This window comes from Plecotus auritus (assembly GCF_963455305.1).
Source record: "Plecotus auritus genome assembly, chromosome: 2".
NCBI lineage: Eukaryota > Metazoa > Chordata > Mammalia > Chiroptera > Vespertilionidae > Plecotus > Plecotus auritus.
Genome location: NC_137771.1, coordinates 182,853,312 through 182,877,429, shown reverse-complemented (window position 1 = coordinate 182,877,429; position 24,118 = coordinate 182,853,312). Strand labels below are relative to the sequence as shown.

General features: G+C 43.6%; 2 protein-coding genes across 5 annotated transcripts in view; both read right to left on the bottom strand.

Annotated features, from left to right (window-relative positions):
* LOC308241907 (uncharacterized protein) overlaps positions 1 to 5,547 on the bottom strand; it is a 71,978-nt gene extending 66,431 nt beyond the window's left edge. The window contains exon 1 of one of the 3 annotated variants that reach the window (XR_013959905.1): positions 4,154 to 5,526. Coding sequence is in view for 1 of the 3 variants with exons in the window: in XM_080655619.1 (XP_080511745.1) it covers positions 4,154 to 4,813 (660 nt within the window). In the remaining 2 variants the exon portion in view is untranslated. Of the gene's footprint in view, positions 1 to 4,153 lie in introns of all 3 variants that reach the window. The other 2 variants (XR_013959906.1, XM_080655619.1) reach the window with 2 other exon arrangements.
* A 12,760-nt stretch (positions 5,548 to 18,307) lies between these two features.
* Positions 18,308 to 23,897, bottom strand: CRYGS (crystallin gamma S). Of its 2 annotated transcripts, XM_080656522.1 has the most exons (3): positions 23,503 to 23,897; positions 19,040 to 19,282; positions 18,308 to 18,677 (listed from the first exon to the last, which is right to left on the bottom strand). In XM_080656522.1, exons 1-3 carry the CDS (start codon positions 23,521 to 23,523, stop codon positions 18,405 to 18,407), a joined length of 537 nt encoding a protein of 178 aa, XP_080512648.1. In that variant the 5' UTR covers positions 23,524 to 23,897; the 3' UTR covers positions 18,308 to 18,404. The 2 variants fall into 2 exon arrangements, with proteins under 2 accessions (XP_080512648.1, XP_080512647.1); XM_080656521.1 differs by lacking the exon at positions 23,503 to 23,897 and having other exon boundaries at positions 19,040 to 19,480.
* Between the last annotated feature and the right edge of the window lie 221 nt (positions 23,898 to 24,118).

Below are 24,118 nucleotides of genomic sequence, written 5' to 3'. Positions count from 1 at the left end.
CCTCCATATACATCTTTTCATTATGGGAGGGCCCATTGGAAACCAGAAAAACAGAGGGCAGAAGGGTAGAAGACAATACAAAGCAATGGATAAACAAAATGCATTTTTATTTGTCTTTCTGATGCATCCTCACAGGTACTCACACATTCCTCTCCAGTCCAGCACCCTAGCCTAGGAGCCACTTACTCTGACTGTATGCTTTAGACTTGTGATACAAATAAAAGAAATGGCTTTTTTAAAATTGTCTTATCATGGAAAAAAGACTTTTGGCATGAACACCTGCTACATCAAAGAGCTGCTCTTAACTATGGACGTCTAGAAGTGTGTAATGCCCCCTAAAGTCACCAGGCCTTTCTGTGACTCACTTCATCCTATCCTAATATATAAAAGCCCAGGGTAGTAACAACTGATCACGACTGAAGGCTGACCAACCTGGAAGTCCTTCAGTCAGCGCTGGGTTGTCTTGGCGACACAGCACTGACTGCCCCGCTGCAGCCTGGCGACCCAGCACTGACTATGCAGGGCGCTGAGACCCAGAGAGAGGCAGGGTCTGATCCACAGCCTCAGTGGCAGCTATTGATCAGTACTTGCCTCTTTCTCTTCCTCTTTCTTTCTAAGCTTTGCCAGCAGCTGGGCTTTTCTTTCTCTCCTGGCCTCTGTGGCGGCAGCTGTTCAGCCCTGCCTCTCTGATCAGGCCCAGAGATAGGCCCGGAGATGCTGACGGGCATAGGAACCAACCAATCAGAACCAAATGTGGGTGCTGTGAAGAACCAATGGCTGTCTAGGAAGCGGAGCTTTTGACTCTGACTGGCATAGGAACCAACCAATCAGAACCAAATGTGGGTGCTGTGAAGAAATAATGGCTGCCTAGGAGGCAGAGCTTTTGACATTGATTGGCATAGAAACCGACCAATCAGAACCAAATGTGGGTGCTGTGAGAACCAATGGCTGTCTAGGAGGCGGAGCTTTTGACACTGACTGGCATAGGAACCGACCAATCAGAACCAAATTGGCCAACAGAGAACGGCAGTTCGGGGCAAGATCAGGCCTGCAGGGGAGGGCAGTTGGGGGTGAGATCAGGCCAGCAGGAAGGGCAGTTGGGGGCAAGATCAGGCCAGCAGGGGAGGGCAGTTAGGGGCAATCAGGCTGGCAGGCAGAGGCAGTCAGGGGTGATCAAGCAGGCAGGCAGGTGAGCAGTTAAGAGCCAGTGGTCCCAGATTGTGAGCAGGATCCCCAATTGGAGAGGGTGCAGGCTTGGCTGAGGGAACCTGCCCTCCGTGCATGAATTTCATGCACCGGGCCTCTAGTATATAATAAAAGCCTAATATGCTAAGTGTCTGGTCAACCAGACCAATCAAAGCATATATGCTAATGAAATGCTAAGGCCTCTCAACCACTCGCTATGATGTGCACTGACCACCAGGAGGCAGTCAACTGGTCGACCAGTTGCTATGACATGCACTAACCACCAGGCGCCAGACACTCTGACCTGTAGGTTAGCTTGCTGCTGGGGTCCAGCTGATCAGGATTGAGCAATATGGGCCAGACACACCCTGGAGCCCTCCTGCAGTCCCTCCCCAGCTGGCAAACCTCCTGCGTCTCTCTCCGGCCCCGATCGTGCACCGGTGGGGTCCCTTGGCCTGGCCTGTGCCCTCTCGCAATCCGGAACCCCTTGGGAGATGTCAGAGAGCCGGTTTTGGCCCAATCCCACAGGCCATATATAAAAACTAGAGGACCAATGCATGAAATTTGTGCAAGAGTAGGCCTTCTTTCCCCCTGCTGCTGGCATCTGCTTCCCTCTGGCCACAGGCAGGCACCCGTGACCTAGGCTTCCCTCGCAGCCCTGGCTTCATCCGGAAGGTCATTTGGAAGAAGGTCCGGTCTAATTAGCATATTATGCTTTTATTATTAAAGATGGGGATAACAGCAACTATCTTTCTTTTCTCCCATAACCATAGTGAAGGTCAAATGAGATATTGTATGTGAAAGAGCTTTATAAACGTCAAAATAGTTTGCTCTGGCAAATGTGAGCTCCTACTGAGTGGCTGTACGACACAGCCAACGTGGCATGAAAACACAACTCCCTGAAAACCACAGATGTCCCAGCGTGTAGTGGAGGCCCCCAAAGCTTTGTTAGTTTGGGATATATTTATTTTTTAACTTGAAAGGTTTCTTTATTTTTTTTCCAGCAAAACAAAATAACATGTTTATCTTTCTTACAAATAAAATGACATGTTTTTCTTAAAACAAAAAACAAGAACACCATATTTTAACTAGGTACCACCTATTTTGTCAGAATGTAATTTGCTGCTAACCCACCTTACTTTAAAAAAAAAACAACTTCATTGTTGAAAGTATTACATATAGTCCCCCTTTTCCCCCATTGATCCTTTCTAGCCCGCCCCCACCACCTAATTTTTTTTCTTATAAGAGGAATATTCATCAATAAGCATTAACTCAGCAAGTACAGAGACTTTAAGGAATGGCATCTCACCCGGCTGGCGTGGCTCAGGGGTTGAGCATCGACCTATGAACCAAGAGGTCATGGTTCAATTCCCTGATCAGGGCACATGCCCAGATTGGGGGCCCAACCCACAATGTGTGGCACACAGGAGGCAGCCAAACAATGAATGACTCTCTCCCATCATCAATGCCTCTCTCCCTCCCTCCCTCTCCCTCTCCCCTCCTCTCTGAAATCAATAAAAATATATTAAAAAAAAAAAAAAAAGAATGGCATCTCTTCCTAGTGAGTCAAATCTCGGAAATGCAAAAGACTCTCAAAACAACCATAGTCTTAGGTATGGAAACACAGAGATTGATAGTCTGCCTTCTTTCTCTTTATGTCATCAAGACTGATAAAGAAAAGACCTGGTCAACAGCATTAAGTAAAAATGATGACTTCATAAGGTAATGATTCATTCATGAATAAATATTAATAAACACATACTAATAAACTGGGCTAATCGTTATTGAAATATTTTACATTCTTTTTCATTTGTGAGAAAAGCAATTTTGTAAATGTTTTTAAGTCCTCCATATACTACATTTGGCTAAAAAAATTCAATACTATCTTTTCTAACTTACAAATATTCTAAAACCAGATAGAAAATTTGGGGGAGCCAATATACCTAAATCAAAGATAAAAGCAAATATTGCCTCAAATTTTTTATCTCAAATCACCAGAATAAGATGGACTCCTCTGAACTGTATGTTCAACTTGGCAAATGGAGTCACTGCAGTTAGCTACAAAGCAAAACCAGCAGAGTGGGTATACAGGTGGCTATTAATGGGCCAATAGTGGTTTGTCCCACAGTCTCCGAGAAACTGAGAGCCCAGTAGTGGACTAGACCCTGACACTTAGGCCAGCAGAGTAGTGATTATAGAGGTTGACAGATAAAAAATTCCAACAAGTTTTATCTATGATAACTATACTGGCAACTTACTGACTATATATATTTACATTAAATGTTTGATTATGGGAAAGTTAAAATATATATAAAAATGAATCCCATGTACCATCACTGAATTTCAATAATTAGCCAATCATGTTTCATCTATACCTTCTACCCACTTACTAGTGCCCATATTATTCTGAAACAAGTTCTAGATCATATCATTTCACCTATAAATATCTCAATACTAGTGGCCTGGTGCACGGATTCGCGCACATTGAAAGGAAATTAATTAGAAGAAATATTTTAATATCGCTATTCACCCTTTCTCTATAATAGAAGTGTCAGAGATGAAAGAAAATTAGTAAAATGTACATGAAAATAATATATAAATTCATTAACAAATAAACAACATGATATAACAACAACAAAGACATATGAAAACAACAAAAAGATGTAAAAACAACAAAAACATGATATAAAAACAACTGGTTAAAAACAATGACTGATAAATTGATTAAACTTATTCTAATATCTCCCTGTATACCACATTAAGAGTAAAAACACTTTCAGAGTGCTTGACTAATTTCCCTTGTGACGAAGTATTTACAACTTTAACGTCACACACTCTTTGAACTTGAGAGATAGCAACAAATAACTCCATTTCATCGGAGAAACTTAGGGATAGGCAAAATTGACATGTAACACCACATGTGTTACATTCCACCACAACTGTGTTTGATAATTGCATCCTCATTTACCTCATTTTCTCTATGAAGGCAGTTCCTACCAGTATTGGTAGTACTTGTCGATGACCGGCTTCTTTCAGCTTCAGAGCTATGTTGTGCCACTCGTTCTTCAGACATATTCTGTCCACGACACCGGCTTCTCTCACGTTGTGCCAATCGTCGTTTTTCAGACATATTCTGTCGATAACGCCGGCTTCTTCTGGCTGCAGAGGCACGCTGTGCCAATAGTTGTTCTTCAGACATATTCAGTCGACGACACCGTCTTCTCTCACGTTGTGCCAATCGTTGTTCTTCAGACATATTCTGTCGATAACGCCGGCTTCTTTCAGCTGCAGAGGCACGTTGTGCCAATAGTTGTTCATACATATTCTGTCCACACCACTTTCTTTCGGCTTTGTCATCCGCAATTAGTCTGACAAGTGTCCCCTTGGTACCGTCGCTGTGCTGTGCCCCACTGCTACTAACGGTGGTGGATGTAGAGAGATGCCCAGCAACAGAAGCATAGAGAGCGATGGGCACTGGAGCTGAGACTGGCTGCTGGCTCACAGAAACTGTAGTTTTATCCACTGAATTACAATCTTCAACTACAGAATCTTCAATGACATCACTGATTTTCTGCCATGGCTCCAGCTCCCCCTCCTCACATTCCATAAACAGGTCCGTGTCCGCCATGCTCCCCGTGGTTGCTAGCGGTAGTCTGACCTGGAGAAGGCGCCGGAGAAGGCGCTGTGGCCTTAGAGACCTTATGTTTAAATGGTAAACACCGCTGAAGTTTGACTCTTCAGCTCGCCCCAGTAAGAGTTGCCAAAGAGCAATGAGGTACTGTTGGCGTGAACCTGGTAATAACTAAATAGTCCTCTTCATTTACTTCCTAAACCTCCACACAACTTTCCCTTACCACTTTCCGTTTTTCCAAAGTATTGGGCTTCTCTGGGTCCCCCATAGTTCGAATCCTATATAATAAAGAGGTAAAAGACAAATTAAGCCTCACTGCGAAACGCCCTCACAAGATGGCGGCACGCACAGCGGGGGCGGGGCCGGCGGCCGCTTCGCGCGACTTCTGCCCGGCTTTCCGCGGCGCGGGGGCGGGGGCATCCAGCGGCACTCCAGGATTCAGGGCCCTCCCGTCGCGCGCAGGCCAAGCGGGGCAGGACTCCGGGACTGGGGGCGGTCCCATGGCGCAGGCGGGGAGCGGGGTCTAGGTCTCGCGCGATTTCCCGCGAGGGGTCACTAGTCAAATCATAAATCTCTAGCGCTTTCTCTTTCATGATCGGGGCTCCGGGGCAGCTCCCAGCTCAAAGAGGCCGGAGAGCCACAGGCCCCTGCTCAGCGTCCAGGAGAGCAGCCCCGACACCCCCGCTTCATCCTTACGCTCCTCCATCCCTGGCGACTGTCCCACCCGAGCCGCCGTCTTTCAGCGAGCCGCAGCCGCCTTTCAGCGGCTGGCCTCGCGATATCAACTTCCTGGTCTCCAAACGTGCCAAGACCAGCCTAAAAGTGTCCAGGGGAGCAGGGAATGGGCCTAAAGTGCTAATTTTAATCTGCTTCTGTTTGATACAATAATGCATACCACATACAGTTTCATTTGTATTGACAGTATGTACTGTAGCTACTTCAATCCGTACACACTGTGTGCTGAGCTGTATCTTGTTTTTCTGATTTCTTATGGTTGGTTAAGGGTACTTGTGCATCTTCATAATGCTTCTTTGCCTGGCCATTCACATACCTTCCACAGTGGACACTTGAACAAGTCAAACAGACCCAGAGGCTTTAGTTGGATGGGCACACGGAGCAGCACCAAAACGACGGGGAGCCGTTGGGGAACTTGGCTGAGTCCGGAGCGATGCAGACGCTGGAGCTGAGGTGCGGACACTCCATGGCCACGAGGAGAGCGGCGAGGAGGGCCGAGGCTCGGGGTCCGGGCGAGGTGGGGGCGGAGGGACTCCGAAAGGCTCCGTCTGGGATCGCTCTTGGCTGGGCGCTCGGCCGAGGGCGGCTGCGTCCCGAGCCCTTGCGTCAAAGAAAGTTTGGGATATGTTTTATTTCTAGTTTGTAAGCAACCTGCAGAGTCCCCTTCCCCCTCCTCCTACTCATAGGAATAGTCTAAAGATTTCTCTTTCCATTTGAACACTGGATGCTGGAATGCCAGCCTAGGCAGGGTCAGGAGGTTTGCGGTGAGCCGGGGTAACCGTCCATTGTGTACTGGGAAACTGTGGAGGTCAGCACCACGGCCAGGCCCACCATTGTCTGTCCTCATTGGTTCAGTGGACAGGCTAATGTGGCCTATTCAGGGAGGTGGGGCGTGAACAATGGAGACAAATCTTTGCCCTCTGTGCTCCCAAAGGACAAATTGCTGGCAGGATTTCCCCCGGAGCTAATCAATTCCAGAATCATTCAACCAGGGTTTTGAGCCACTTAATTGCTGACTCACAAAGGGCCACACTGGTGCTGGGTAAATGGGAAACCGTTTTCACTAAAGTGAAAGGAAATGAGATCATTTAGCAGAGAGAAGAGAAGACCAAGGGGGCAGCACAGGCCTGGCAGAAATGGAGAGGTTAACTTTCCCTTCCTGTGCAATAGCTATTCCCCTCTGCTGCACAGAGCTCTCTGGCTCTCTCATAGCCCTTACCCCTACCACTGCCTCGCCTCCACTCCCCACCACCTCCACCTGCTGGCCAGACATCTCAGGTACTGATCATTAAAGCAGGAGGGGTTGGAGAGACCACAAGCCCACTGGTTTCCAACCTTTTCAGCACCAATGACTGCTCGGCCACCATCCCCGCCCCCCCCCCCCCCCCCAGGGAGATTTCAGAATAGCTGTCTGTCTGGAGTATCTGCTCCTTTGGGTAGGACACTGGGCTAAGAATTTTCCCTTATTATTTCATGTAATGGCAACAAAACCACTGAGAAGTAGAAGTAGGTATAATTCTTTCTTTTTTATATATGAGAAGGTTCAGACTAAGAGAGGTGTGTTTGTCTGAAATCTTACAACTAGAAAGTGAGTTAGATTTGAACCTGGGTCTGTGTGGCTTTAAGAACCCAAATGCATATAAGAAGAAATAGCTCATGCCCCCAGCAATTGCACTTATATATGTCTCAAGAGAAATGAAAACATATGTCCACACAAAGCCTTTATTAAAGCAATGTTATTCATAATAGTCAAGAGGTAGAAACAACTCAAATGTCCATCAACTGATGAATGAATAAACAAAATGTGGAATATTCATATGATGGAATATTATTTGGCCATGAAAAAGAATGAAGCAAGGCTATCTGCTACAACATGGATGAACTTTGAAAACGTTTTACTAAGTGAAAGAAGCCAGTCACAAAAGATCACATAATATATGACTTCATTTACATGAATTGTCAAGAATAGCAAATATATAGATACAGAAAGTAGATTAGTGATTGCTCAGGACAGCGGGAGGGGTGGGAGATAAGGCAGAGATCCCTAAATGGTATAGGATTTCTTTTTGAGGTGATGGAAATATCCTAAAATTGACTGAGGTGATAGCTGCACACATCTGTGAACATACTAAAAACCATTGAGTTGTACACTGTAAATAGGTGAATTGTGTGGTAAGCGAATGACATCTCAATAAGGCTATTTTAAAAGGAATCGTTGATGCTATGACTGACAGGTTCCATGGCTCTATCTCAAAGCTGCACAGTGCAGGGAAAGAGTAAGAGGTTTGGAACCAGTGGCCCTGGACAATGTGTTTATCCTGTTGGAGCCCTAGTTCCTCATTTGTAAACTGGGGCTAGTAGGCTCCATCTCACCGTGTTGTTATGGTATGTGGGAAGCCCCCAGCCCCTCCAGTTCTAAAATTCCCTGATTTTGAAGTTTGAGGCTTGAGTGAAGAGGTAGAGGTGGGAGGTGTCTGTGGACAGAGGGGTTTCCCTTGCTTTGAAATCACACCCACAGGAATCCTCCTTTCCTGTGTGTACCAAAGGCTGGCCAAGACAAAGGGCTGGACGGCAATTCATTGTCCTCTGTCACCTGATAGACCCCAAGTAAAGAGACTAGGTAGAAGCTACAACACAAGGCGGGGTTGTGTGAACACTAGGGACAACCTTGCTAACTTTGGAATTTAGTGGCAACCAGAACCAGGAGAGAGGCGAATGAGAGAGCTAAGAGAAGGCCAGGCTCCTATAAAAATGTGGCTGTTGCCTGGCCAATGTGGCTCAGTGGTTGAGTGTCGACTTATGAACCAGGAAGTCACAGTTTGATTCCTGGTCAGAATGCATGCCCAGGTTGCAGGCTTGATCCCCAGTGTCAGCCATGCAGGAGGCAGCCGATTGATGATTCCTTCTCATCATTGATATTTCTATCTCCCTTTCCCTTCCTTTCTGAAGTCAATAAAAAAATATTTAAAAAAATGTGGCTGTTGTTAAGGCAGTGGGATGGGTTGGATGACTCTGATGTATTTCTTTCCAACTATGAAGCATCTGCTAAAAATAGAGATGCTTTTCTGAAAACAACTGGGGAATAGAAAGGGATACCGTATTTTTCTGTGTATAAGATTCCCCCCACTTTCCAACCCAAAATTAAGAAATCAATATTTTATTTTATTTTTTTAATTTAATAAATCTTTATTGTTCAGATTATTACAATTGTTCCTCTTTATTCCCCCCATAGACCCCTTCACCCAGTTTCCACCCCACCATCTGCCCTTACCTCTCCCCCACTGTCCTCATCCACAGGTGTACGCTTTTTGTCCAGTTTCTTCCCGCACCTCCCACACCCCTTTCCCCCCAAGAATTGTCAGCCCATTCCCTTTCTATGCCCCTGATTCTCTTATATTCACCAGTTTATTCTGTTCCTCAGATTTTTAATTCACTTGATTTTTAGATTCACTTGTTGATAGACATGTATTAGTTGTTCATAATTTTTATCTTTACCTTTTTCTTCTTCTTCTTAAAGAATACCTTTCAGCATTTCATATAATACTGGTTTGGTGGTGATGAACTCCTTTAGCTTTTTCTTATCTGTGAAGCTCTTTGTCTGACCTTCAATTCTGAATGATAGCTTTGCTGGGTAGAGTAATCTTGGTTGTAGGTTCTTGCTATTCATCACTTTTAATATTTCTTGCCACTCCCGTCTGGCCTGCATAGTTTCTGTTGAGAAATCAGCTGACAGTCGTATGGGTGCTCTCTTGTAGGTAACTAACTGTTTTTCTCTTGCTGTTTTTAATATTCTCTCTTTGTCTTTTGCTCTTAGCATTTTAATTATGATGTGTCTTGGTGTGGTCCTCTTTGGATTCCTTTTGTTTGGGGTTCTCTGCGCTTCCTGGACTTGTAAGTCTATTTCTTTCACCAGGTGGGGGAAGTTTTCGGTCATTATTTCTTCAAATAGGTTTTCAGTATCTTGCTCTCTCTCTTCTTCTGGCACCCCCATAATTCTGATGTTGGTACACTTGAGGTTGTCCCAGAGGCTCCTTACAATATCTTCAAATATTTTGATTCTTTTTGCTTTTTGCTTTTCTGGTTGAGTGTTTTTTGCTTCTTTGTATTTCAACTCTTTGACTTGATTCTTGTGGTCCTCTAGTCTGCTGTTAGGTCTCTGTATAATATTTTTTATTTCAGTCAGTGTATGTTTAATTTCTAGTTGGTCCTTTTTCATATCCTCGAGGGTCTTGTTAAATTTATCAGCCTTTTCTAGGAAATTCTTGAAAAACCTTATAACCATGGTTTTGAACTCTATATCCAGTCATTTGTTTTCCTCCATTTCTTTCATTTGTGATCTGTTTCTTTGTCTCCGCATTTTTGCTGCTTTCCTGAGTTGGTAGAGTAGCTTTGTATGGTAGGTGTCCTATAGGGCCCAGTGGCTGAGCCTCCCCAGTTACCTGAGGTGGACATTCTTGGTGAACCCCTTTGTGGACTGTGTGCTCAGCCTTGTTGTAGTTATGTCTTGATTGTTGTTGGTATCACTGGGAGGAATTGACCTCCAGGCCAATTGGCTGTGAGGATCAGCTCTGTCTACAATGGGAACACTTCTGTGCTGGAGACACTCCTATGAGACAAGACTTGCAAAACTGCAAAAGCCTCTGTGCTTAGCTTGGATGGGGCAGAGTTTCAGGGTGGAGCACACAGCCTTGGTTTCCCGTCAGCCCTGCCCCATGAGGCCCCTGGGTCTCAGTGTCCCTCGGTAATTGCTGCAAGCACCTCTGAGTGAAAGCCACCCTCGAGTTTCGCCCACTGCCAGACAGTCCAGTTTCTCACCAAATGAGTCAGGGTTCCCAGAAACTTGCCCAGAACTGGAGTTCAGCGCAGTCAGGAGTGTCTTTCTCCCTCCCGCTTTAGAAAGCGAGCTGTGCACTCAGCCTTTCGTGCATTCAGCAGTCGGTTCTCTCTGTGCACGCCTCCAGACCTCTACCTTTGGCAGCTCCCGAGTCTCAGTGTGCTTTCTTTTTCCTGACAGTCCAGATTCCCCGCAATGAGTCTGGTTTCCCAGCGTCTCGCCCGGGACTGGAGTTCAGTGCAGTCGGGAGTTTCTTTCTCCCTCCCGCTTTAGAAAGCCAGCCGCGCACTCAGCTACCCGTGCACACAGCCGCCCTTCCTCTCTGCGTGCGAGCCTCTGTACCTCAGCCTTTTGTAGCTCCTCTGAGTCTCAATGTGCTTTCCTCTTTTCTTCTAGTTGTAGATTTCCACTCAGCCAGCTTTCCTGTGCTTCTCGATGGTGTCCGTTTTGTCTTTTAGTTGTAGTTTTGATATTGTTGTGCGAGGCAGCAGTTTAGGTGTTTACCTATGCCGCCATCTTGTTTTTTTCTCAAGAAATCAATATTTTAAACATTTTGCTGGTTTTCCTCTTAAGGCCTTCTTCTTTTTCAGCATCTTAAGGAGTTGTTCTTCCTGTTTTCTCCACTGTCTGATCATATACTCAATAGGAGGAGATCCATATTGTCTCTTTGCAGCTCTATAGAGCATAGCTGATTACATTCAGTTTGAATTTTGCAGAGTAAAACAATCACTTACTGGTATTTATTTTTTTTCATTTTATTTATTTATTTTTTTGTTTTTTGGCATCTTTATGGGCTCAGAACGTTCTGGTTCCTGTTGCACCTCCACACTCTCCACTTCCACCTCCAATTACTGCATCAGCTGATGTCAGTAACAATAAGGCTAGTGGTTGGAGGAAGCCTGTTTGACAAGGTATGGACAGGTATGCAGCTGCAGGGCTCCCTCCTAGGCTGACTTCTGTGTATAAGACGCCCTTTGATATTAAGTCCAATGATTTTAGGAAAAAAAACAGTGTCTTATACATGGAAAAATGCGGTATGTAAAAGCTAAACAAGTAAACAAAACAAAAAACAAACAACTTGGTAGCAGAGGTACTTAAGTATTAGGAAATGGTATTAGCATGTTAGCCATGGTGGTAAAGTACAGTCGATCTTTATTATTCACAGATTTTTATACTTTGAACTAGAGGCCCAGTGCACAAAATTTGTGCACGGGGGAGGGGGAGTGTACCCTCAGCCCAGCCTGCACCCTCTCCAATCTGGGACCCCTCGAGGTATGTCCGACTGCCCATTTAGGCCCGATCCCGTGGGATCGGGCCTAAATGGGCAGTCGGGCATCCCTTTCACAATCCAGGACTGCTGGCTCCCAACTGCTCACCTGCCTGCCTTCCTGATTGCCCCTAACCCAGCCGTGGGCAAACTACAGCCCGTGGGCTGGATCCGGCCTGTTCGGCTGTTCTATCCGGCCCGCGGAGCCGAAAGAGCGGAGGGTTCTCTTGCTCTCCCCTCCGCTCCTTTACTTTGAATTTATATTAGTTCACACAAACACTCCATTCATGCTTTTGTTCTGGCCCTCCGGTTCAGTTTAAGAACCCATTGTGGCCCTCGAGTCAAAAAGTTTGCCCACCCCTGCCCTAACCGCTTCTGCCTGCCAGCCTGATCACCCCCTAACCACTCCCCTGCCAGCCTGATTGATGCATAACTGCTCCCCTGACAGCCTGTTTGCCCCTAACTGACCTCCCCTGCAGGCCTGGTCACCCCTAACTGCCCTCCCCTGCAGGCCTGGGTCCCTCCCAATTGCCTTTCCCTACAGGCCTGGTCGCCCCCAACTTCCCTCCTCTGCCAGCCTGGTCACCCCTAACTGCCCTCCCCTGCAGGCTGATTGCCCCCAACTGCCCTCCCTTGCAGACCTGGTCCCTCCCAACTGCCCTCCCTTGCTAGCCATCTTGTGGCGGCCATCTTGTGTCCACATGGGGTAGGATCTTTGACCACATGGGGGCAGACATCTTGTGTGTTGGAGTGATGGTCAATCTGCATATTACTCTTTTATTAGATAGCATAGAGGCCTGGTGCATGGGTGGGGGCCAGCTGGTTTGCCCTGAAGGGTGTCCCGGATCAGGGTGGGGGTTCCCTTGGGGCGTGAGGCGGCCTGGGTGAGGGGCCTGTGGTGGTTTGCAGGCCGGCCACGCCCCCTGGTGACCCAAGCGGAGGCCCTGGTATCTGGGGTTTATTTATCTTCTACAATTGAAACTTTGTAGCCTGGAGCAGAGCCAAGCCTTCTGCTTGCTCCATGGCAGCAGCCATTTTTTTTTGAATTTATGTATCTTCTATAATTGAAACTTTGTAGCCTTAAGCGGAGGCCTGGGCCGGCCAGGGTGTGCAGAAAGCTTGGCTTCCTCCATCACCAGTGGCAACCCTAGCCTCCTGCTCTTTCCAGCTCTACGGCTGCCGCCATTTCTGTTTGGGTTTATGTATCTTCTATCATTGAAACTTTGTAGCCTTTAGTGGAGGCCTAGGCCGGCAAGGGCAGGCGGAAAGCTTGGCTTCCTCCATTGCCAGGGAAACCCAAGCCTCCCTCCTACTCTCTGTGGCCGTAGCCATCTTGGTTGGGTTTATTTGCATCTTCACTCCTGATTGGTTGGTGAGCGTGGCTGGTGGGTATAGCAAAGTGATGGTTAATTTTCATATTGCTCTTTTATTATATAGGATTTGCCCGCTCACTAAAATGTGTTTGCAATCCCTAAACCACTACTCACAGTGCTTTCAAGGTCATTCACAAACATAAGCAGAACAGCAAAAAATTTGAGTCTCCCAATGTATGTGTTCCCAGTTAAGGTCAAACAAATGCTCTCTGCCTCTGGTTTCAGCTCTCATATGGTAAACAAGTACCTTTTGTGTTGTGTTTTGCATTGCTTTCCTTTGGTTGGAGAAACTGCCATATGAAAAGACCCTCAATGTAGTGCTGAAGTGCTGTCTAGTGTTCCTTAGCACCAGAGGGCTGCAGTGTGCCTTACAGAGAAAATATGTGTTAGATAAGTTTCATTCAGATAGGAGTTGGCTGTGAGTTCAATGTTAATGAATCAACAATATATATTAATGTGTCTTTAAATAGAAGCACACATTTAAAAAGGTTATGTGTAACCTCTGTGGGATCTATTTTCAGATAGAGTTGGAATTCATTGTTAAAGGGACATATAACATGGTAGAAACAATATATATATTTATCCTTTTATTCCTAGCACCTAGGCAAAAATTTGACTAATAGCTAGGCTTCCATAAATAATATTTTGGAAATTTAAAAAAATTTAAAAGGTTATGTATTGATTGGTTGTAAAAAATGTTGTGACCAGGGGCTCACAGGCACCTGACCCTATATTTCCTCTAGGAATAGTGGTTTAGTATGCACTATCCACGTTCACTATCTTTATAGAATACTAGAGGCCCAGTGCATGAAATTCGTGCATAGGAGGGGGGGTCCCTCAGGCCAGCCTGAACCCTCTCCAATCTGGGACCCCCGTGGTATTGTGCCTAAACCAGCAGTAGGACATCCCTCTCGCAATCCGGGACCACTTACTCCTAACCATTCGCCTGCCTGCCTGCCTGATCTCCCCTAACCCCTCTGCCTGCCTGCCTGCCTGATCACCCCTAACCCCTCTGCCTGCCTGCCTGCCTGATCACCCCTAACCACTCTGCCTGCCTGCCAGCCTGATCACCCCTACCTTGCCCTCTCTGCCAGCCTGATTGCCCCTACCTTGCCCCCTGCCGACCTGATCACCCCTAACTGCCTCTGCCTTGGCCCTAAGCTGCATTCTGGCCTCCCTCTGCTGGAGGTGACCTGGCCGTTCAGGGGAAGGCGCTGCCCCCATTACCCCACTGCTGCTGCCACTGGCAGCCACCATGGCTGCCTGAGCCTCAGGCCTCACAGCTGGGCATGGCTGCCTGAGCCTTGGGCCGGCCCTGGGCAGTGGCAGCCGCCATCCGCGGCTTGCCTGAGCCTCAGGCAGCTGCTGCGGCTTTGTCCGGATGGTCGTCCAGAAGACATCCACCCTAATTAGCATATTACCCTTTTATTAGTATAGATAACTACCGCAGCCCGAACGGTATGGCTCAGTGGTTGAGCATCAACCTATGAATCAGGAGACCATGGTTCTATTCCCAGTTAGGGCACGTGCCCAGATTGCAGGCTCGATCCCTAGTAGGGAGTGTGCAGGAGGCAGCCGATTAATTATTCTCTCTCATCGTTGATATTTCAGTCTCTCTTTCTCTCTCTCCCTCCTCTCTGAAATCAATAAGAATATATATTTTAAAAAGAATATAACTACTGCAAATAATAAGAACTGACCATATATTTATGTATTTTTCATACATTACTTTAATGCCCACAGAGCAAGTGTTGTCTTTGTTTTACAGATAAGGAAATCAAGGTTATTCATATTAGATTGTGTGATTTAGAGCTAACATGTGGAAGTGGCAGGATTTGAATCCATTTCTCTCTAACTTTCCAGAGGGGACAGGAACTTTCTCCTTGAAATGGAATGCTAGTTCCTGGGAAGGAGTGGCCAGACCCATTATCAAGGCTGGTGGGAAGGTTCAAGGAGAACTGAGCTTAGTCAAGAACAGTATATACTATAGAATTATACCCCTGAAACCTATATAATTTTATTAACCAATGTCACCCCAATAAATTTAATTTTTTCAAAAAGGAAAGAGCAGTATATATCTAAGAAAGGAAAGTGGAAGAACTGAACACAATCCCCCAGATCCTCTGCTCTGGTCAGACTTTAGCTGAAACGGTGGGAAAGATCATCTGCAATCAGCACAGGATGGAGAGGAATCTGGGAGCTGACACATCAAGAAACAGTGGAAGGACCAGGAGTTGTTCCACTTGGAAATGAGAGTGTGGAGGAGAACAGGAGACACCTTCAAATACCTAACGGCAAGCATGTCAAACTCCTGGCCCACATGCAGCCCACAACAAATATTTTTGTGGCCCAGCCAATATAACGGTATGTAAGAAACGTTTTAATAAAAATTTTATAACTTAAATTTTTACAATATCCTGTTATACATAATTATTAATAATGAACTACAACGTTCACTAATGACTTATTACTATAATTGTGTTGCATTCATTTCCCTTATGCACCTTACTCGCAGATGCACCATTCTCTCCACTAATACTAGCAGTGAATATTTTAGCAGCTGATTGCCATGTCATTAGTCTTGTACTGACTTGTTTGGTGTGCGCAATAGGAAATATTTCGCTTTCGAAGAACAAGAAAAGTAGGTTTATTTGCGTTACGCTTATTAATGTGTGTGCAGTTACTCAGTGTCTGGTAAGTTAATATTTAAGAAAAAATGTTAATTTTTATTAAAATGTTCTATTATTTTAACGATTACTCATTTATTTCAGTCCTTTGTATTCAGCATGTCCCTATTGAAATAAACCTACGTTTCTATGAAAATTGAAGCTTTTGTTTTTTGCAACCCACATAAACTTAAACCTTGTTTATTTGGCCCGTGTTAGCCTTTGAGTTTGACATGCTTATTTAAAGGGAATGAAGAATTAAATGAAAAGCAGAACTAGAATAGAGGTTGAAACTTACAGGGAGATTTTGACTCAATGAAAGATTTTGACTCCCTTTCAGCGCCATGTGACCCCTTTGCCCTTTAAGCATAGAGTTGACATATTTAGCAAATAAAAATACAGAATGCAGTTAAATTTATATTTCAGACAAATGACAAATAACGTTTTAGTGTAAGTATATTCCATCCCAAACTTGGGATATACTTATACTATGTTTACATCTGACTTCTCTGACTTGGGATTTACTAATTCTGTACTCTACTTAATCTGGCAACCCTACCTGGAGGCTTTATTTTTTTATTTTTAAATTTTATTTTCCTTTAATAAAGGAATAAATAACTGGTCACATTTAACCTCCCTATACTCCCTCCCAAACCTCCTCCCCTTTGTCAAACATCAGCTGTTCTCTGTATCTATGGGTTTGTTTTATTTATTTGTTTTGTTTTTAGATTCCACTACTATAAAGGCTTTAAAGAAGAGCCCCTGATGTTACATTTTGAGGAAGTGGGCTCTATGTTTGGGAAATATTCAACTTGTGTCCGAGGAATGCGTAGAATGGAAACAGGACTACGATTGTCTAAGTAAGCCATTGTCCTATTTTCTTGAGACACCTCCTCCCCCATTTTAGAGCAGCAAAACAATAAAGAGAGAGATAATACTTATAAATAACAACCCATGGGTGTCCATGACAGGTGCTTTTGGCTCTAACAGCAGAATGTTCTATCAGACCTGGGGCTGATTGATAGATAAGGACATACAGTGTTTTATTTTGTTTTTTACTATAATGTTGATTGCTAGTGAAATTCCTTTTTCATGCAAGTTGATTAATGTGTCCATGGCTGGGGAGAATGGTGGCAATCTCTTTCTGGACCAGGGCATGAACCAAGGGGCATAAAACATTCCCAAATAATTGTTTTATCTGTCAAAAGCCATCTTCTACTTCTCTGAGACCGTGGTTAGTCATCCTGATGCCTGTTTTCCTACCTTGCTGCCAGAACTGCTTTTCTGCTTGTTTTGAACAGACTGTGACCAGTTCACCAAGGATTGGAACACGGCAGCAGTTGGTCTGAGAGGAGAGACTTGCAGTCACTGACTGTTACCCCACCCTCAGCATCCTCTGCAGAAAAGGAGAGGCAGGATCTCCAAGGTCATTCCCAGAAATTGTGCCTCTAAAAATAAGTATTAGTGGTCTTTAGACATCAGCTAGTCTTTCAGCATCCCCCTAGCCTTCAGAGAATTAGAATGTTTATGTTCGATGGGACTTGAGCATTTGGCTCACCTCCCTCTTTGTGGAGATAAGGAAAGTTAACTTCATGGTAGGTGACAAGGTCCAGAGCTCTGCAGCTCAGCAAGTGGCCTCCCATTCCTCCTCCTCTGTGTATCATGTCTTTCTCACTCACTTTCACTCAAATTTCTCAAAGTCCTCCACTCAAAATGAAAAAAATGACAGAAAGCAGGGCTGAAGTTAACAAAATGAATAAAAGCATTCAGGGGAGAGCATGCACTGCATACAAGAGTACAGACTGAAGTGTACACAAAGGGAGGGTCCTCGGCTGTTCTACTCATCCTTTCCAGGAAAAACTCCTAGGAGACACGAGCTTTGCCATCTCTCTAAAGACAGGTACATCCAGAGTATCCCAGTTCAGTGCACTAAATATTACTAGTGATGCCCCAATTCCTTCAAGACTAAATAAATACTAGTAAAATCTCAAAGTAAGAAGAATTCAATAAAACTCCATCCCAACTATTCTAAAGTAGGCATAAATTGTTTCACATGTCCTTTCTTTTTACAGATAAACTGAACTGAGGGTTGAGAGGTAACTGGCACAGGAATCTCTGGATTGTAAAGGACTTCAAGAGACTTACAGCACTGTTTTCAAGTAATAGCCCCGTTTGATAGGTACCCTATCCTAGGGTTGTGTACTTACATGATGTGCACAGATCCCCAGCCAATATGTGTTGAATGAGTTAAAAATAAAGAGAAAAGAACAGGGCTTTGGAAACATAAGTATCCTGGTCCCGTCATTCACTAGTTGGTGAACTTGGGCAAGTTTTTAATTTCTCTAAACTTCTGGTTCCTTATTCATAAGATGCAGATGAATCACCTCTTTTTCAGGATTGTTGTGAAGAGAAAATGGCATAATAAAAGCACTAAATGAATGGCAGCTATAATAATTGTACCTGTGAATTAACACAAAACTTAGTAACATTGTGGCACTATGATTTTCTAGTCTTTTTCATGCAGTCCCATTTTGAGTTAGTTGCTTTGTGTAACTGCCCACTCTGGAGAATACTATTTGATCCCTAAGAGTGTTTAAGGAGGCAACAGTCAACAGTGGAGTGCATGCCAATTGTTTTATTTATGATGCCTATTTGATGACAAGGCCAGCCAGCGTCTGGCCCCCAGGAAGAAGCTTATGGCCCATCCATGTCATTACTCTACAACGCGGCGGAAAGACTGGACAGCTGGGGAAGCTGCACCCCATTCGATGGGTTTCCGGTACTCCTTCTTGTCCAGAAGGTACTGCCTGCCGCGATAGTTGGGTAGCTCGTAGAAAATCCAGGCACCCTCCAGCACCTTACAGGAGTGGACCTCTCGCATGTGAAACTGCTCCATGATGGAAGGACAGTCTTCAGTGGTTTCATACATCTGACCATTAAAATCACCTTTTTCAAAGATCTGAATCTTATACTGGCCTCCACTAGACTAAAAAAACACAGAAGGAAACGAACAGTAACCATTATGGAAATCACCAGCAGGTCACAGACTGAGAGAACAGGATGGTTCAGAACCCACCATCTTGAAATCTAGATGATCCGAACTCCCATCCCCACTGTGCACTGACTGAAACAGCTGACTTAAAATCTTAATTTCTTAAAATCCTCAAGAGGTAGCAAAAGTGCTATGGAAATAATTAGTGTATTCAGTCTTAAGATGAACTGACCTAAGATTTTATTTAAGCCTCCACAGCCAAAAAAGACAGCTTCCCATTAAGAAGTAGAAAAACCTCAAAATAAACTTTCACGTAAAACGAAGTGTGGGGATAGGGAGAGCGCCACCAGGCTCACCAGGTGAACAGCCCTGCAGGAGCCCAGGCGATCGTTGAGGCCCATCCAATGCTGGTATTCCGGGTACTCGCCCCGAGGTAAGATGTACATGTACCCAGCAAAGTTGGGCCTTTCATACACAGCCCAGGTGCCTCCTTCCACTCTAATGGAGTTGCAGCGATTCAGGTACATGTGGAAATCTGTACAGTCGCAATCACAGTCATAGTGGCGGCCTTGAAATTTTTTGTCTTCATAGAAAGTAATCTGAAGTACAGGGCAAACAAAGAGAACTGAGGAGTTGGGTGGCATCATTCATACATAAGATAAAAATTACGAGCATACTTCCCACTTCAGAAATTCCTTCCTTCTCTATTTTTGCTCTACCTCACCTTATAACATTTACCTTCTAACAGACAACGATAGGAATGAGTACTTTCTGAGGGCTTAACATAAAAAAACAAAAAGTGCTCTAATATAAGCCGGCAATTTCAGACTCAAGCTCACTGCTTCCTGCTTTTTGTTCCCACAGCTCACTGTACTTATCACATTACATAATAAATTATCTACTAACATGTCTATCTCTCCCACCAGACCTTCTAGTGGACTTCTTTCAATGGTGAAGACCAAACCTCATTTGAGCTAAAAACCGCTGTGCCTAGCACTTGACAGACCCTCAATAAATGGTGAAAGCAAGTGAGTGTAAATGCAGACATTCATTCTAGGTGAAATGGAAGAGACATAGGAAAAATAAACATAGACCTTAACTTTAGAGAACTTATTTTAGATGGCTACAGAGCATGAAAATATACCATATTATTTTCTGTATTATTTTATTGCCAAGAAAATTGTTGCAAAGTAACAAAATGTTCTGTTTCAAGCTCTTCCCCAGTTTCTAACAGAATGCTTGGGGTACCCCCTTGGATCTGTGATGGCCTTGGAAAACATGCAGCCCTGCAAAACTGGAAATAATAAACCTGGTCTCTTGCCCTAACTGGTTTGGCTCAGTGGATAGAGCGTCGGCCTGCGGACTGAGGGGTCCCAGGTTCGATTCCGGTCAAGGGCATGTACCTGGGTTGCGGGCACATCCCCAGTAGGGGCGTGCAGGAGGCAGCTGATAGATGTCTCTCTCTCATCGATGTTTCTAACTTTCTATCCCTCTCTCTTCCTCTCTGTAAAAAATCAATAAAATATATTTTTTTAAAAAAATAAATAAAAAAAATAAACCTGGTCTCTTGACCTGCATCTCCATAATCAGCCTTACTACCTTAGTCAAGCCGTCTCTGGGCTCCAAGTTCCCATTTGTCAAATGAAAGGAATAGACTACATTGGACGCCCTGGCTGTGAAATAAAACTCAGAGCTTTTCTGGTTGAAATAGGGGATAGAGTTACAAGAAATAACCCAGGGCTTCACGAAACAGTGTCTGATAACCAGTAGACCAAATGGGCTATAATTCCTCAATCCAAGATCAATGCTAGGTTATCGTTTAAAACTGAAATCACAGGTGTCATTGATTCAAGTTAATTCCCTGGCGTTATGCCGCCACCTTGTGACTATTTGCTCTATGGGTTTAAAAGGAGAAAACCAGGAGGAGCAGAGCCAAGTAGTCTGGAGAGGATCTTCCAGGTGAGGCTTGAAGGATTAAGTAGGGGTTTTCTCCATAGGCAAAGGAAAAAGGATAGCCTGTTCAAAGGAATAAAGGAGTGAGAGATTATGAGCCATTGTAGGGACCATTATATTGAGTATTTGTGAAGTATTAGGAAATAAAGGCAGAAACGAGAAACAGGAACCATGCTAGAATCTCTTTGGCGATAATGTGGGAGATGTACCTGGAAATAGATGGTTATTATGGGCAAGGTAAGTGATGAGGGCCAATGGAAAAGCAATGGCAATGTGAATGATGATGAGAAAACAGGCAAAAGAAATTTAGGGTTTGGTGACTAATTAGATGAAGAGAATAAAGGCGAGAAGAAACCAAGAATGACTCACAAATGGACATAAGACCTCATTCTCTTCCACCACATGTAGTTCTTTCTAGATGGTTCCCTGCTAATTATTTCCTTCCATCTTAATCTCCCCTCTTTACCTTTCCCATTTCTTTCAACTCTTTTATTTCCTGTTCTCTAAAAGCTTCCTTCCCACCCCTAATCATCTACTTTATTTCCTTTCACCCCTTCCCAAATTTATCTCTTCCAGCTCCCTTTCCCATTTTAGCACAGCACATACTAGTATTTAAAGATACATGGTGCCCCTGTTTACAGATAAAAAAAAAAAAAAACCCACAAAAAAACCCAAACAAAATAAAATAGCAGAACCACTAGTCACTGGCTCTGTGACTTGAACAAGCCATTGAATCTCTCTGAGGCTCGGTCTCTTCATTTGTAAAACTGGATCATCATATCTACTACACAGGATTGCTCTGAGGGTCCAATGGGATAATGTAGATAACGCAATTAGTTTAATACCTAGTTCAAAATTGCCAATAAGCTTTTCCTATAGTTGTTACAGAAAAATACGTTAATTAACTTGCTTAAGGTCACTATCCAGTGATCAGTTAGTTGCAGGCAAGTGAGTGGACTGCAGTGCAAATTCCTGGTTAGTAATCTGTGGTTCATTTTATTTTACTTTATTTTCCCTTTTGCTGTCTTCCTACCTACACAGCTATCCCTGTTTGACAAACAGCATTTACTCTCTTAGAAACAGAACAAGACTGATCCTGAGTCTGAGGGTTTTTTCCCCAAACCTGTGGAAAGATCTTTAGGAAAATCAAGGTAACATTTCTATGAATAGATAGACCCAAAGTCCTTAATTCAATTTACCTTTGGTTTTCAGCCAACTAATCACAAGAGGCTTTGCAAGGGATATGTTATGGGAAATTAAGTTAGTATCATCTTTTTCCTTCATTGTTTCTCACATTTACTGCCTTCTGCACATGTGCCTAACATCAATATCTGAGAAGTTAAATATACGCGATATTCTACAAGATCACCTTGCTGTCCAACCTCCCAGCAGAGCAGCTAACCATCCCAAGATTGAAACAAAGCACTGATGTTGCCATGGAACTATTACTGAGCTCCAGGACCAAGCTCACTTTTCAGGGAGACCTTCTAACTCTCAGGGCCCAGAGAATGTTGCAAATCTACTCACTCTCCATTTGTAGGTCTATGAAGTCTACTCTATGGTCAGCTAATAGAAGGTTTTATCTCTTGGGGGTGGGAGGGAAATCTGCAGAAAAGGCTAAGAAATGTGCAGAAGATTTGCCTAAAATTTCAAAATTCCTCTTGTTTTCAAGTTGACTTTTTGAAAAATAGCCTACTAATCCAATGTGGCAGAAAGAAAAGTGTCTCAAGTATTCCAGAGGCAAGAATTTGCCAAGCCCTTAACTCCTCTGATTAAACTGCTAGCAAGATAGTGGGAAAGGGAGAATAAGAGAAAGAGATGCTGTCTTCTTTGGTCTAGCAAACAAAGGTTATTTAACTTAAGCAAAAGCCCAGCCACAAGAAATGAGAGAGCACACCATTACTACTTCAGAAATCTCTGAAAGCAGGGATGTTTTCATCTAAGGTGGTTTTATACCTCAAGGTACATTGATATCTCTCTAGGACTGCACATTCTCAGTGGGATGTGCTTGGCATATTATCAAGAAATTCAGAGCACTAAAGACACTGTCTCATTTTTCTCCTTCTGAATAATAAGTATGATTATTAGTTCTATTTTCCAAAAGGAATATAATCAGTTTAACCAGTTCTAGAACACATTAATAGGTACTCTCTAAAATGATGCAATGGGTTTGAAAGTTTTCCAGTAAAAAGTCAGGGGGGCAAATCAGGAACCATGGCTTTGCTTTAGTCCCCGGTCAGTGGAAGAGCTAAAAAGAGAATGAAGGTACATTCCTTCATTCCCTAAGCCCTACCTTGGGATCAAATAGCCAGTTCAACAATTGTAAATCACATATTTAAAGGCAATTTTCTTAACTTAATAACCTCTTTATTTTGGGCAAAGGGTAAGAGTAACTGCTTGAATGAAGAGGATATGTAGGATTTAATTCTCTTGATTGTTCCATCCACCTTGGCCTTTTAAAATATTAATGGTTGAGCCTAAATTTCATAAAACAAAATTTTCATTGAATACCGAAAGCTTTCTACTTCACATAATCCTCTGATCAGCATTCCTATTCCTGTGGAAGTTCATGGAATATTAGTTGCTGGAAGAGAGAAATCATGATATTTACATGTTATATACTTGTACAGTATTCAACATAGCACCACACATACTGATAACCCCTTAACAAACTGTTTGATAATTCTGTTAGAGTAGAAAATATAATAAGTATTTCTTAATCTTCTCTCCCTATCCCAACCTTCTGAACACTATCATACTCACCTGCAGGGAAAGTAGCTAAAGCTTTACTACATGTTTTTTTTCAACGTATCATTAGGTAAAAAGAAAGCAGTTAGGCTAAAAATCAGCATGACCATTTACTTACCTTTGTTCCAGTTTTAGACATTTTTTGATGGGTTTCTCTAGTGCTGAAATCCAGGAATAGATTCAGAATTAGAGGCACAGAGACATTTATACTAGGCTGGTTTCAAGTCAAACATTTGCTTGGTCATGAGAATAGAATCCAAAAATTGAGTCAGTCATTCAGAAACTATTGATGGTTTCTAGAAAAACAATTGGGATTATGAAATAAAGGAAAGCTTCAGTACCCACTTTCATGCTTACCAAGCCTTGATGAACAACAGACTTTGCTGAGTCAAGACACCAAAACTCAGCCAAAGTTTTTAGAATAAAAAATAAAAATGGTCCTCTTACCCGGTAAATTTGGTTTTCTAGAAAGCAGCCACCTTGAAATCCCAAATATCTTTTTTTTTCTTCAATAAAACTTGCAGGAGATGAGTCACAAGGATAAACTCTATTCTGAACAGAAGTGACATGTTGCAAAGCAACAAAATTTACATAGCTTAAAAGCAATGCATGATCTTGTGTTTGAATAAAAAGATCACAACAAAGAACATCTTTGTAACAATTAGCAAGAATTTTAATATAAACTGTAAATTAGATAATACTATAGTACCAATGTTAAACTTCTGAAATTCAAT

Coding starts and splice junctions, on each gene's coding strand:
- CRYGS (XM_080656521.1), bottom strand. CDS start 19,330: ATGATGCCACCCAACTCCTCAGTTCTCTTTGTTTGCCCTGTACTTCAG. Junction 18,678..19,039: donor CCTGCAGGGCTGTTCACCTG/GTGAGCCTGGTG, acceptor GTGTTTTTTTAG/TCTAGTGGAGGCCAGTATAA.